Source organism: Mustela nigripes, chromosome 2, assembly GCF_022355385.1.
Source record: "Mustela nigripes isolate SB6536 chromosome 2, MUSNIG.SB6536, whole genome shotgun sequence".
NCBI classification, from domain to species: domain Eukaryota; kingdom Metazoa; phylum Chordata; class Mammalia; order Carnivora; family Mustelidae; genus Mustela; species Mustela nigripes.
In genome coordinates, this window is record NC_081558.1 from 110,278,954 (window position 1) to 110,294,365 (window position 15,412).

Here is a 15,412-nt window from a genome sequence, read left to right on the forward strand (position 1 = left end):
TAGCACTCCCCAGTGTGTATGCATGTCTTCAATCTCTGCCTCTCCCTACACTTGGCTTTGCATGTGTCCCTGTGAACAAATGTCCCTCTCATAAGGACACGAGTCACTGGATTAGGGTCCCCCTAATGGTCCAGCCAGATTACATCTGCAAGGACCTATTGCCAGATAAGATGGAGTCAACTGCAAGGGTTAAGACTGGGCTATATCCTTCAGAGAGGGGGAACACAATTCAACCTACAACACAGAGCGTTTCAGTGATTTTCCCAGCATCTAACAATTGGTGAAGATTCATGGGTGACTGATAATACAATGAAGTCTCTCATGATCCAGTCTCATTAAGGGATTTTCAGTAAACAGAAAACTTTAAAAATTCAAAGCAATTCATAATTCATAATTCATAATTCATAATTCAACTCACTCTCTTGAAAAACCAGAGATGTTCTTACCACAAAGTCTTAAATGCCCAATCCCTCCCACCTCCATCTCTCTCCCTCTCTCTCTCTTTCTCCTTCCTCTTCTTTCCTACAAACTCTTCATGAAGTCCACACTAAGGGACTCTTCTATCTTTCTTCACCCATTCATTTTCACCCCACCCACTGACCCCCTCCTTGGACTTCATGATCACAAAGACCATTTCCTTACAGGAGGCCCTCTTTTCCATGCATTGCTGTATGTGAACGTTAGTTATTCTGAATTTCTTGATTGTTTTATCAGAATTTCATTTTTCATCATATAATTTTGTGGAAATAGAGCAGAGATCGTCATGTCTTTTTTAGCTCTGTTGGGACCCAGGGGCTAGAAGAAAAGGTTAGGTAGTGACAGAGTGAAGAGGAGTCCCCATACCAGAGACTCTGGTGGACATGAGAGACAGAGGGCCCGCAAACCAGCGCTGAGCTTCCAAGCTGGTTAGTTGTCCCTCCTGTGTGCCCCCTGCTTGTTGACCTAAACTAATCATTGACAGAAGCTAGAAGGAAGTAGTTGTGGGTCCAGGTGTCTTTTTAAAATACTTTTAAAATATAAAAACAGAGAAAAAAGAAAGATCTGTAGTTCAACTAGCCATTCAACTGTTAGTTCAAACTGTTAGTTCAACTAACAGTTTGTTCTAATTCCTTCTTCTTTTTATTTTCAAAGCATACGTTCTACATAGTTGTGATTTCACCATGTATACAGATTTTTTCCTTTTTTGTTTAATATAACCTTCTAATAAAGCCTCCAGATCTTTGTAAATTCTCCATTAATGTGATAAATAATGGCTGCCTAATATTTACTAAATCAAGGTGAATTTAACTGTTCCCCCTCCCCAGAATGGAATATTTACATTGTTTCTGGATTTCTATCATTATACATGACTGCTCTACATATCTTTATTCACAAAAAATTTTTCCGCACTTGGAATGTCTTCCCTTAAGTTATTTTTCTAGAGAGGGGGCCAAGAGAGAATTTTCCAAGTCAAGGATAATTCAAACAGCCTGATCCATCTTAGAAGTTAGTGAGGGTCTCATCTTTGCAATCAATAGTAAAAAGGTTGCATGGTTTTTTGATAAGGGTGTGGTAGAAAAAAAGTTAGACTAAGTAACTCTCAAGGCCTGAAGAACCCACGAGATTGAAATTCTCCAAGTGTGCGTTCAGAATCTCAATCTCAATCTCAAATCTTCCCTTTGTCGCAAATTATTTCCTCACCCCATAGCATATCTATTGCTGTGTGACAAACCATTCTAGAACTCGGTAGCTGAAACAACATCCATTTTATTTGCTCAAGTCCTCTGGTCAGAAGTTTGGGCTAGGCTTAGCAGGATGGTCCTTTGGCTGGATTTGCCAGAGGCCATTCCAGTAGAGGCTTGACTGAAGCTGGAAGGTTCAAGATGGCCTCACTCACCTATCTGGCGGTTGGTGGTAGCTGTCAGCTGGTTGGTCTAGAGACCTCAATTGGGATGATTCATCTCTGCTCTATGTGACCTTTGCTTTTCCAGTAGGCCTGGCAGAGCTTCCTCACATGGAGGCCCCAGGGCAATATTCCACAATGGGAAAGGGCTACAAGGCCCCCTGATGCCTGAAAGGCTACAGGGCCCCTTGGAAGCAGCACTTCATCTCCACATACCACATGCCTTTTGTCAAAGCAAGTCACAAGGCTTGCACACGTAAGACCTACTTCTTCCTGAAGTACCTTGTCATATACAGCTAAAAACACATACTGACACTTTCAACATTGCCTAGAGATCTCCTAAGCAGAGCCACAAGCTTAGTGTGTAGGATTTTTCTACCTTCTATGTTGCCACGGGCAAGTTGTGTCAAACATTTCACCACTACATGATTCAGGTCGCCTTTGCAAGCTTCCTGTAGCAGTTTGTCCCTGCTTTTTCAGTCTCTACTTGCTGCCAATCCAAAACCCAAGCCACGGGTCTTAATTGTTTGTTACTATAGTACTGGACTTCTGATTCCAGTAACTGTACCAGCCAGAGTTCCGTGAGGAAAAGCAGAGCATCTGTGAGCAATGTGAGGTAATCACTATTTTGGGTATCCGAAATCACGTGACTAGAGGAGGCGCTGTGGCAGTGAAGGGTGGGGCTGGTCGTTGGAGGACCATAGTCACTAATCAGCTCCTGAAGCCCTGGCATGGTGGAGATGTTGGCATCTGCTGGGGAATGAGAGAATTCAAGACCATCTAAGGAGCCAAAGTGGGCCTGTGAAGGGGGTTCAGCAGGGAGGGTTCTGTGAGCAGTTGTTGGCTTCGAGCAGCTCCTACCTCAGTAGGTCCACGTACAAGTATCTGGCGATAGGTCTAGGTCATTGCTGGTCATCAGAGCAGTAGTTTCCAGCAGTGATGGATACAGAGTGGAGGAGAGTGAGGACAAGCTGGAACCTATAGGGCACATCTACATCTGTCCATCTCTGTGTAGGATCACAAAACAACCTTCAGACAGTAAGGACTATTGTGTCCTAACTCATACAAGTGTCTCCTTTGGCCAACTCTACTCCAGAACTATATAGGAAAGGAGATTCTGGGGAGTAGTTTCCAGATTAACTAAATTTACAGCAGGACAATCCAGGACACTCCATGACTATCTGACTACATTAATTCCGAGAAGTTCTTCAAAAGCCCAGAGAAGATGTCAGAGAAGCTCCAGGATATAGCCTGGGGACACTGACAAGAAAAGCCTTGAGGTTTCTGGGTCTGTAGTACAGCCTTTGTTTGCCTGCCTCAAGCCTTCAAGGAGAAGGAGGTTATTGGTTAGGGAATTAGGGTGCTGCAGTTATTGGCCTGAGGTCACTACTCAGTAGATAATGACCTAGCCTGATTCATTTAAATCATGTGGCTTTCAAGGCTTCCCATTATAAAATGAGAACAGGGGCACCTGGATGGCTCAGTCGGTTAAGCATCTGCTTTCAGCTCAGTTCATGGTCCCGGGGTCCTGGGATGGAGCCCCACATTGGGCTTCCTGCTCAGTGGGGAGATTGCTTCTCCCTCTACCCCTCCCTCCATTTGTACTCTCTCTGGCTCTCTCTCTCTCTGTCAAATAAATAAAATCTTTCAAAAAATAAAATACAAAGGTAAAATAAAATGAGAACCATCATTCCTGAGCTACCTTTTCCATGCATTGCTCCAGGGACTGGTAGATAGCTGTCAGTGTATCTGTTCAACTCTGATGAAATGACTTTACAGAAATGTGGAGAACAGCTGCAGCTGTCCTCCCACAGAAATTGGGACAACGTGTCTGCTGTCCTGCCTTAGTTTTGCCAAGGTTTGTGCGGCTTATACAGGTGAAAATTCATAGAAAACAGACTCTGGCTTCTTCTCCTTAGATCTCTCTTCCCAGCTCCCTGTCCTCAACAGAACCCCTTTCCTATGGCAGGTGGTAGTGAGAAGGAAGGGACAGTTGAGACCCTGACTACCTCTGGGATTTCATTATTCCCTCAGCATAAGAGCTACTGCCTGCCCTCCACCTACTATTTCCATCTCCTTGAGTCCTATTCATCTTTCAGGCCTCAACTCAAAGAACATTCTCTTCTTCCTAAATTTTTTATGATTCCCTTCAGCTCAATGTCATTTTTTTTTCCTTCTTTGACCCCCTGGGGCTTCCTATCTTTCACTGCAATAACTATGACCTGACAATTCCCTAACACATACCCACTTGAGCATTTATATTATTCTCCTACTAAATTTCACTTTCCTCAAGGCAGGGGACTTGCTCTTTAAGCTCATGCAACAAATAAATAATTTTTGGCATCCTCCACTCTATAGTCCAGACAGAATTTGGTATATAAATACTTTTTGAATTGAGTTGAAAGAACACAAATTGAGGACATGCATCCATGTGTTGGCACCCTAAATGACAATAGCCTGAAAGGATATGGTTGCCATAATAAGAAATAGAAAAATGAAGAGTCTGTGATCCCCAGCCAGATGGTTCTCTATGATGAATTCCATGTCTTCATTTGATAAGGTACTTCTCTCCATCATGTTAATATGATGACCCTAGAAATGGGACAGTCCAAACAGAAGCAATGGTTCAATCTTCTGCTTGTAATTGAGGTAAATGATTTCTGTAGAATTTTATAATTCATAACAGGGGGCTACACATATTAACCAAGGTCAGTGACCCCACCCCCACCCCCATCTGGGTTATGGTAGGAGCTGTCACTGAGCCACATCCTCTCTGGGAGACAGTCCATGCACCCAAGATAAAGTTTGAAGAGGCCCTTGAGCCAGAAAAGTTGTCTTGGCAAAGTGCCTATGTCTTTTGTCATATACTCTCTGGGTTGGTGGGTTCCTTTCTTCAGGGTCAGAAGAGTTCCAACAGCAAAACTGATATCAGGAAATGCTTGTGGTTATCTCTCTACTCCTGAGCAAGTCACTGGCCCTCTTTGGACCTCAGTTTCCTCTGGAGGGTGGTTGAAATAACTTTTAAAGGTCCCTCTTTTTCAGCTCTGATATTCTAAGACTCTATTCTGAGCTGCAGGCTGAATTCCTAAGCTTCCAGAGCCTTCTCTTCCCTGCTCCTAAAGGTAGGGATGGCTCAGATTTTCCATAGGCCTCAGCTGGAACATGCTTACCTGTTCTCTGCAATATTGTGGCTCTGCATGTGATGACTGTTTATCTGCCATCATGAAAATGTCCTTTATCCTGCAAGTTACAAGAGAGTTTATTATCACAGATCTTCATTAGGTCTCCCCTGATCCATGTTATCTCTGGTTGGTACTACAGAGAGTAGCTACATGGAAAGTGTCCTATCTACAGAAACTTTGGGGATATAAAAATACAGAAAGGAAGCTGTAGAGTCTGGAAGTGTTAATGCTCAAGGCATCACTATTCATTAAGTAGCTGACTTGGTATAACATGGTTCTAGATCACGAAGAAGTTCAAGTTCATCGAGTTCTTCAAAAGAAAGCAATCAGTGTGTCAAAACTCCTGCTCACCATTTTCTAGTTGGCCCATTGAATGTATGGGCATGATGACTTGTTAGAATACCAGTACATCAGATTGGAAGAGGACATATAGATCAGCTAGTTCAAACCCCTGCTCTACCAGGTGGATAGTTGAGAACTAGAGAGCAGGCGGTCATGGAACAGTTTATGGTAGTCAGGAACACGCCCAGGACCTCCAACTGCCAGGTCTATCTACCTTATACTACTCCAAAATAGAAGTCACTAAGACAGTGGTCTCCCCTTCATGCCTATTTTAAGTCTTCACTCTAAACCTACTTAGTCTTATTTTTATTAAGTTCTAATAAGAGCAGCTTAACTAATTTCTATTTTACAACACATTTCAGTTAACAGACTGATTAAAAAAATAAAAAGACACAAAATAAAACACTACATAAGGGAGACATAAGAACTGCAAAGGCATTATGGTCGGGGGTTGTTCCATGCAGGGCAGGTAACATGACACAACACAATATCCCCAAGGTGGTTGACATTCATAATAATGTCCCTGGATCACCAAAAAGAGTTAGCATGTTTCACCTAAGAAATCAGGGATTTGTATAAAGCACTTTGAAAGGGAGGCCTGGGTGGCTCAGTTGGCTAAGCACCTGCCTTCAACTCAGGTCATGATCCAGGGGTCCTGTTATCAAGTCCCACATCTGGCACTTGTGCAGTGGAGAGTCTGCTTCTCCCTCTCCCTCTGCTGCTTCCCCCGTCTCGTGTTCTCTCCTCTCTTGCTCACTCTTTCTCTCAAATAAATAAATAAATATTTTTTTTGAAAAAATAAAGCACTTTAAAAAGCATTACATCAAATAATAACAATAAATTAATTATAGTCAGGTAAAACTTCAGCTATCTGGAAAACTCAGATAACCAAAATAATAAACCAGCCATGGTGGTCGAAGAAGTGACTGTGTGCAGATAGGTACAGTCTACAGTAATAAGGCTGGTGTGAGTTTGGTCAGTATCTGCAGAGAAGAGAAATAAACAGCAAAGCCATGATCTCATCTTCTGTTTACACTTCAGTTCCCAAAGTTAGTGATTAATTGTCCTTGTGCTTTGTTGCCAAGGCAAATTGTTTTTCTTTAAAACTCCTACTTATCTTAAATAAATAAATCATTAGTTTCAAAACAGAAGTGTCAAATGTCAAGATACTTCTGACATACTAAACTAATGAACAAAACAATGAATGCATTAGAAGCTACTAGAGATAGGCAGAGCCTTTGAGAACTTTCCTTTAGTGACTTTGAAAGGCAGCAGAGTCATTCTAGCTAAGAGATTTTCTCATGCATCTTGGCTAAGATGTTAATCTAGAGGTTGCAAACACAAACACAACCTCTAAAGAAGCCAGTTAGTGTAAACGATACAGTGGTAGGTAGACCAAGTATGCATAGTCAAATACGTATACCAACCAGCTACTATATTGTGCTTCCCAAACCAAACTCACACAACATCAGCTTATGCAACCAGTTCAGGATCTGTACTTGGGTCCCTGAATTTACACAGGGCCTCCGGCTCGTCCAAAGTAGGGAACTCTTTCAGCAAATAGGTCATTTTTGCCTCTGAGTCTTAACACAAACAACCATTTCAGAGAAGATTCCAGTCATTCCTGAATTATGAAGACCACCTATTAAATATAGTTCTATTTACACAATTTCCCTTTTCAGACATTTTCATGTCTTTCCTTTACTCACAGAAGCAAGAGTCACACAGTGTTATTATGGTGTTCAAGCTAGGTCTTTTTTTTTTTTTTTTTTTTTTAATTTGTTTATCTGAGAGAGAGCATAAGCAGCTCAGTCATAATCTCATTTCAACCTACCCTGCAATGTACTTCTCCTCCTATAATCCCTACAGACTCCCTGGCTTCTCATTGTCCTCAGAACACCCCTCAAATTTTAGTTCTTGACAACAAACGTTTGTTGGGTAACTGCTATGCCCCAGGTCTCCCTCCACCTCCACCTCCAGGCACTGAAAACGCATCTGCAAAGAAAACAAAGTGTCCGCTCTCCTGTAGTTTCCATTCTGATCCTTTCATCTCCTTCCGAAGTGCGCGTTCCCAGTGCTTGTGTTCCCTGCTGAAGCCCTTGTCGCGCTGTATAATAGTCCTGTGTGTGTGTTTCTGTCTGACTAAACCCTGTCTCCCGATGCACAGCTCCCATGCTTTGCTCACAGGCAGGCACCCACTGAATGCTCAATGACTGACCTTTGGAAATGTGGTCAGTTCCTGTTGCATATGGAATCTACCCGTGAAGTTATCTAACTCTTTCTGAATTCTAATATTGAGTTATTTTCAACAAATAAGCCATTTTGCTGTCTATAGGAATGACAGATGTCAAGCTACTTCTGATGGACTTACACAAGTTAATGAAGCACCGACTAAACAGGCACATAGACTTAACCCATACTGTGTGATTCCTCAAGTCCCAGAATCCTGCATCCCCTTTCTCTGGGTTTCTCAGCCTGCCTGGTATACTCGTGGGCAGACTCTCCCTCTTTTCTCCTGGAGACCAGCAGGGAAGTTAATTTGGGAAGCTACTTATCTTGTTCCCTCTCTCTTGACCCCAAAGGTAGAAACAGAAGAGCAGGTGCTAGCAACGTTCTGTGGCCAGGAGACTACAGACACAGAGCAGACCCCTGGCCAGGAAGTCGTGTTCTCCCCCGGCTCCTTCATGTCCATCACTTTCCGGTCAGATTTCTCCAATGAGGAGCGATTCACAGGCTTTGATGCCCACTACATGGCCGTGGGTAAGTTGGAGAAGTGGATGGCTCATCCTCAGGTCTCCCTTTCTCTCTAAAAACTAGAAGTACCATAAGCTTTCTTTTTCACAAGGAACACATACATACTCACCATAGAGATTCTGCCATTAATGCCTTACTGCATTTGCTCTATCATATATCTCCCCATCTATCTTCTATCTATCCATCAATCCATCCTTTTTGGTGCATTTCAAAGTAAATTGCAGACAGCAGTACACTTTTTCCTAAATACTTTAGCATGCAAATCATTTTGGTGAAGAGCAATATCTATCTATAATTTTCTTTCTTTGAATGTAAAATTTTTATTCAATGAAATGGACAAGCCTAAGCGCACTTGCACTTGTTGATTTTTGAGAAATTTATTTGTATGTGACCCAAAGCCCTGACAAGGTATTGAACTTTACCACTGACCCAGAAAAATTCCCTTATATTCCTTCCCAATCACACTCTGCTCCCATCTCCCTTAGAAGCAACAACTGTTCCAATTTTTTTCCACCATAGATTTGTGTTGCCTCTTCTGAAACTTTATATAAATGAATATGCACAAAGTATATTCTGGAAGTGAGGATTCTTTTACTCAGGGTAAAGTTTCTGAGGTTCGGTCATGTTGCAACACATTGATAATTCGTTCCTTTCCTGGCAGAGCAATTTTCCATTGTATAAATATTCTACAATCTGTTTATCCATTCTTCCACTGATGGACACCTGCGCTCTATCCATTCTTTTGGCTCTCCTTACAGAGCCAACCTCCTTACAGAGGTTCTCATTAAAGAGGTTTCCTGTACTAGCCTTTTTCTGGACATATGCTTTCACTTGTATTGGGTAAATATCTAGGAGTAGTATTATTGGGTCATAGAGAAGGACTATATATTAATTTCACAAGAAATTGCCAGACCTTTTCCAAAGGGTTTTTGTACCATTTTATATTCCTTCACCAATGTATCAGAGTTTGATGTTATCAATTTTTCAATTTTTAAAATTTAAAATTCTGGCGGGATATGTAGTGGTACCTCATTATGGTTTTGACTTATATTTTCCTGGTGACTAATGATGTCAAGCATTTTTTCATGTGCCTTTTGGCCATTCCTGTATCTGTTGGGGAAAAATATACCATCAAATCCTTAAATCGGGTTGAGAACATACATTTTAATGTTTACATTTCCACTGCTGAGGGAAGTGACATAAAGAGAGAGGCGCAGCATGGACTAGACGTGAAGAGTGAGCTCTGGAGCCAGCCTCCCTGGCTGTGAATGCTGACTCCACCACTTACCATCTCTGTGACATGGAGTAAGTTCTTTAAAGGCCCCAGGTCTCTGTTTCATCATCTGTGGAATGTGGATGGTAAGAGGGTGACAGTCCTGCTTGCTATTACCACAAGCATTAAAGGGTACTGGCATCACGAGGACTCAGCTTGCCTGGCCTTGAACCTGGCTCTCTGCCATCTTGGGTAAGTTGCCTTGTGCTGCTCTGAGTTCCAGTTTCCTCATTTGTAAAGGGAAGGAATGGCTACTTTTGGGCTTTATGTGAAGCTAGCACAGGGAGTGGCCCATACAACGTGCTCTGTAGATGGTGGCTGTTGTCTTCATCCTCACACATGGATTGATTGCCCTGCAGATGTGGACGAGTGCACCGAACGGGAGGATGAGGAGCTGTCCTGTGACCACTATTGTCATAACTACATCGGCGGCTACTACTGCTCCTGCCGCTTTGGCTACCTCCTCCATACAGACAACAGGACCTGCCGAGGTGGGGCCCAGGGATCACACTACATGCCACCATTTTGTGCCATGTTTTCCAATAAGATTAGGGGAGGCTCCAAGGAGGGACAGATACGGAGTAGGAACAATTAGAAATGAAGCCAGAGAGCTCGGCCTCAGATACCACATGGACGAAGATGCTGAAATGCCCACCAGCTGGAAAGTCTGGGTTCAGGGCCCAAAGGACCACATTTGAGAAGCCCTAACCTCTAGGCCCTCTTTCTTCCTCAGCAGCAGGAATTTATGCTCTCCTACTGCAGGTAACAAGCCTGGCCAAGTTATGGGAAAACCTGGGTTTCCTGGTCCCCTTGCTCTGAGCCATGAGCTTGGCCTCACCCAGCAATTCCTTTTCTCCTCACTCCCATGGCCTCCCAAGTTCCTCTGTGATCAAAAGAACCTCAGTCCAAAGGAAAGGTGTGGGAAGAGAGAGACAAAGAGAGACAGCAAGAAAATGCCCCATTCCTTCTCTCTTCATCTTCCTGTCTAGTGAACATGCCCACCCAGCTGTTGTGTCCAGGCAGGGCAGCGATGGAGAAATGGACAAATAGAAGGCTTCATCCACTTTCCCTGAGGGTCTCCCTGGCTAGTGGGGTCATTGCCACAGAAGAAAATGGTGAAATGTAATCAGTGCTGTAAAAGAAGTGTGGGCTTGGTACAATCTTACCTGAGTTTACACTGCGTCGCAAGCAGACATGTCCCAGAGATGGTGACCCTTGGCAGAGAACAAAGACGAAGGAAAAGGAGGGTGCTTCAGGCAGAGAGAAGAGCTTCTGCAAAAACTCAGAGTCTGAGGTATTGACAGCAGATTAGTATAGATGGTTACAGGATAAGGATTTGTGTTTTAGGAGAGTCTCATGGAAACCACGTGGAGGATCATTGGAGGAGAGCAAAACTGGAAGCAAGACCTCCTTTCCTTCCTCCTTCAAAAGATTCCCTTGCTTCTAGGGGAAAACAAAACAAAACAAAACCCATGTGACTCATCATTATAAAGCAGGCACATACAGGAGGTTTCTTCAAGAGGGCTCTATTTTCTCTGCTTTTCATTCTGGAGGTGTTTACTGAGTATCTACTACATGCTAAGTACAGTGAGGGCTGAGAATGAGTAGAGCTTCTCAGTATCTTTGTTTTCAGTTTCTCCTCTGCCTCCAGGAGACTTTTTAAACATTATCTTCCTAATTTCCACTAGCTGTGAAACCTTAATACCACAGGTAATACTATATATGTGTTTATGTACTCTGTCCATCTGTGTATTATGAATAAAAAGAGTAATCACTCCAAAAAAAAACCCCAAACAATTTTAGCCCCCATGGGGGCGATGTCACCCCCCAGAGAGTGCTTGGGGTAGGAAATGAAAAGAGATGAGGATTCAAGAGGATTCAAGATTCTCTTAACCATGCTCTGCAGCTCAAAGCTATAGGACTTCAGGTTAACCGTGCCCCTTCTCTGAGCCAGTTTTCTCACTTGCAAACGTGCACAATAATTAGGGGCTTAGAAAGGATTGACATCCCAGATTTAAGATGGGTCAGCCCAAGGAGAAAGTTTTGGTGGCCAATAAAGGGCCTTTGCAGGGCTAAGCTATGGCCATGACCCCAGGACACTGGGTCCTTTGTTGCAGCTACAGTGGGGAACAAAGCAGAATCCCTGAGCTCAGGGAACTTACAATTTAGTGGGGGCAAGAAAATACACCAGCAAATATACTACATAATGTCAGGTAGTAGTCAGCAGCAAGAGGAAAAACAGCAAGGTTAGACGCCAAAGAGTGATAGTATGTGTGAGGATCCTGTGTTGGATGAGGGATCAGGAAGACTTTGAACAGAGAATGGAGTTCTGGGCTGAGGGGAGAACAAGAAAAAGAGGTCCAGTTGATTCCCCCTCCCACTCTGTCTCAAAACCTTTCCATCTCAGACCTCTCCTTTCCCCTCACCAATACCAGAGAATCTGATGAGAAGGCTTTCACACTTACTGCCTTTGAGTCTTAACTCTGAAAATTACTAGATGTGTGATCTTGGATAAATTAATTCTACCCATCAGTAAAATAGGGATAGTGATGCCTTCCCTGATTGCCTCTCAGGACCAGTGGGAAAAATATAGTAACAGATAAGAAAGGGGTTGCTGTGGCCTTGGTTTTGGTGTGCCATTTTGCTCTGGTATGTTCCCACAGTGGAGTGCAGTGACAACCTCTTTACCCAGAGGACCGGCGTGATCACCAGCCCTGACTTCCCCAACCCTTATCCTAAGAGCTCGGAATGCTTCTACACGATAGAGCTAGAGGAAGGTTTCATGGTCAGCCTGCAGTTTGAGGACATTTTCGACATTGAGGATCATCCTGAGGTGTCCTGCCCCTATGACTACATCAAGGTAAGCCTACAATGGATGCTCGCCCTGGAGATGCTGGGAAATCTTGGTTGAATTGGGAAAATTGATATTCTTGGCCCTTTATTTTCTCCCAGGATAGGGGATCAAGCTGCTTGCTTCCCAAGAGGTCATTATTTAAAATACCATCTACCAGCTTAATCGGATCCAGCATAGGGATCTTCCCTGATTGAATGCTAACTTCTTGGCCACCTGTAAAATCCCTTTTGCCAAGTTATATGATATCATCATGAAGTAATACCAAAAGTGAAGGTCATGGGGACCATCTTAGAATTTTGCCTACCACACACAGTAGCTCAGGAGCTATGCTGTGAGCCTTCTCCAGGTACTTAATTTCATGGGGCTTCACTTTTTCACCCATCCACAATAAGGGTGATAAGATAGAGATATCACCCAGGATTGTAGAAGTCACCAGATGAGGGCTTGGGAGTCCTGATTCTTGGAGATGGAAAGAAAAAGAGTGAGAGACACAGGAAGGACCTGGTCCTGGGAGTCCGAAAATCCAGATCAGCTAATAGTGCCTACTTCCTTCTCTCCATTCCCCACGGACTGCATCCCAGGCCAAACCCCATCATCTCTCTTGCAAAGCTTCCATCTGGTTTTCTTGCCTCCACCCCTGCCCTACATTGTCTGCTCTCCACGGCATCGAGGCTGAGCTTTATAAAAGCCAGATTAAATCAGGGTTGTTCTTGGAAGTGAATGTAAATTCCTCAACACCATGTGGTGTTCGCCTGCCTTTCCTACTTCATGCTATGGTTCTCCCTCTGCTTCAGCCACTCTGGCTTCCTTTCTGTTCTTAATACTTGCTGGGTCCTTTCCCACCTTTGATTTTAACCTTTACATATGCTGTTTTCTCTGCCTGGAAAGTATTTTCCCCTCTTCCTTATGTCTTAAATCCAACCAAAGAAGCCATCTGTGACCACCTATTTGAAGTTTTATTACAAAAATAAGTAAAGTTTAATCTAATATATAAATAATAAATTAGGTTACACCGATTGTACCACATAAATTATAAATATATAGGATATATTTATATTATATGTATATATCATCCTGATTTTTTTTTTATAATTTGTGCCACCACATGTAATTATTTTGCTTGTCATTTATTGTTAGTCCCACTCCCCCATCCCTGCCATCCTTGACTAGACTGCAGATTCTGTGAGAGCAGAGGCCCTTTCTATCCTATGCCCCTGGACAGGGCTCTGTCCCTTTCTGAGCCTGGAATGCTCATCTCTGAGAAGAGAGTTATTAGCCTGCCTCATCCACTACCAAGATTGTTGTAATCTGTAAGTGAGAGAGTGGAGATGGAACTCTTTGGTGAATGGTGATGCCCACTAAAAAACACACTAGGGGTTCCTATGGAGGCTTCCAGAAAACTGGGGTTCAGTATAGAGATGGTCCCAGCAACTGCTACCACTGCTCAGATGTAACCCTTTTTCTCCATCTTGCTCCTCATAGATTAAAGCTGGTCCAAATGTTTTTGGGCCCTTCTGTGGAGAGAGAGCCCCAGAACCCATCAATACCCAGAGCCACAGTGTCCAGATCCTGTTCCGCAGCGACAACTCAGGGGAGAACCGGGGCTGGAGGCTCTCGTACAGGGCAACAGGTAACATGGCCTCTCTCTCTGTGGGTCATGCTTGCTCACTGTGCTCAGCCCTCATGGGGCAGTGGCTGAGAGATGAGGGGTACAGGCTTGGGACTCCCCTGGGGTTGTGGCAGGACCCCCAGCTCTGCTACAGAGGAGTGTGGAGCCAGGTATATGCTCCCTCCTGACTTAGTTTCCCATCCATAAAATGGGGGCAAGAGAAGCAATAATGGTGGGTTTAGACTAGACATAGCTTTCAAACCTACTACACTTCAGAATCACATAAGCAGATTTAAAAAACAACAACAAACAAACAAAACCCCACCTTATTTCCTAAACTCTTCTCTTTCACACTGATTCACTGGGCCTGGAAAGAACCCTCCCAGTTCAGCTCTCTCCAAGGCTGGGGCAGGGATTTGAGTGTGGGCCCAAAGCTCATACTGTTTCATGATGGCTGTTTGACTCCTGTGGCCACAGACTGATAGCATCCACAGGTGTCATTCCCCAGTACTCCAAGGCAGCCTGTCCTGGCCCAAACTCTGGGAGAGCCATTTACCCCAGAAGTCTGCAGTAAGCCGAGGAAGAAGAGGGTGCTGGGTGTGGCTAATCCAGCTCATAGATCTGATATAATTTGTGCCACCTGGTCTTTCCTGCATTATCACATTGGTGTCCAATTCTAGGGAGAGTTTGTCCAGGAAAAATTGTCAGGGGTAAACTCAGGCCTGGGAATCCAGTCCAATGTAGCCTTTGGAAGGGAAAGCTCAGAGGCGTATGGTCACAGTGTCTCTAACTCTTTGAAGAATGGTCTTGGGGAGAAAAAGCAATTAGAGTCATCCTGAGAAGCCCAAAAGGACAAATTCTGCCCTGTGAGAGCAAATTACAAGGAAACAGATTTTAATTGAATAGAAAAATACTGTTCCTTTGATCAGAGGAGTCTAGTAAGAAAAGTAAAGGTTTGCTAGGTATTGAGTTCCCTGTCACTGTAGGAATAAAAAAGATGTTTGGTGTCTACTATGGAAGATGTTGTAAAGGCAGCCTCAGACAAGGGTTGCACTCAATGACACCTAATATCCTGCCCAACCCTGAGTCGTGATGAAATCATTTGGCCAACCACCTCGTTTTACAGATGAGGAACTAGAGGTCCAAGTTGGAAAGTCAGCTGCTCAAGCTTCCAGAATAACTCTTCAGGGCCTAGAAGGTGCAGGCCCATAACACCCAGTTCTGTGGGTTTCCCCTGCACCACAACTTGCACCCCAGGGGCCAGCTGCCTGTTACAGACTTTTCCTTGTTTTCTCACCCACTGTCCTTTCATTGTTCTCACCAGGGAATGAGTGCCCAGAGCCACAGCCTCCTGTCCACGGGAAAATTGAGCCCCTACAAACCACGTATTCCTTCAAAGACCAGGTGCTCATCAGCTGTGACACAGGCTACAAAATGCTGAAGGTACAGGGTCCTGCTGGGGGAGGAAGAGCCACCGGGCCAGAGGAATGCTCTAGGGCCTCCCAAGGCCGATGGG

General features: G+C 43.9%; 1 protein-coding gene across 3 annotated transcripts in view; it reads left to right on the forward strand.

The window, feature by feature from the left end:
- MASP1 (MBL associated serine protease 1) overlaps nucleotides 1–15,412 on the forward strand; it is a 65,181-nt gene that overhangs the window by 20,226 nt on the left and 29,543 nt on the right. For all 3 annotated transcript variants that reach the window (XM_059391311.1, XM_059391309.1, XM_059391310.1), the window contains 5 exons: nucleotides 7,989–8,166; nucleotides 9,793–9,924; nucleotides 12,097–12,293; nucleotides 13,770–13,917; nucleotides 15,221–15,339. In XM_059391311.1, coding sequence (XP_059247294.1) covers nucleotides 7,989–8,166; nucleotides 9,793–9,924; nucleotides 12,097–12,293; nucleotides 13,770–13,917; nucleotides 15,221–15,339 — 774 coding nt within the window. The remainder of the gene's footprint in view (nucleotides 1–7,988; nucleotides 8,167–9,792; nucleotides 9,925–12,096; nucleotides 12,294–13,769; nucleotides 13,918–15,220; nucleotides 15,340–15,412) is intronic.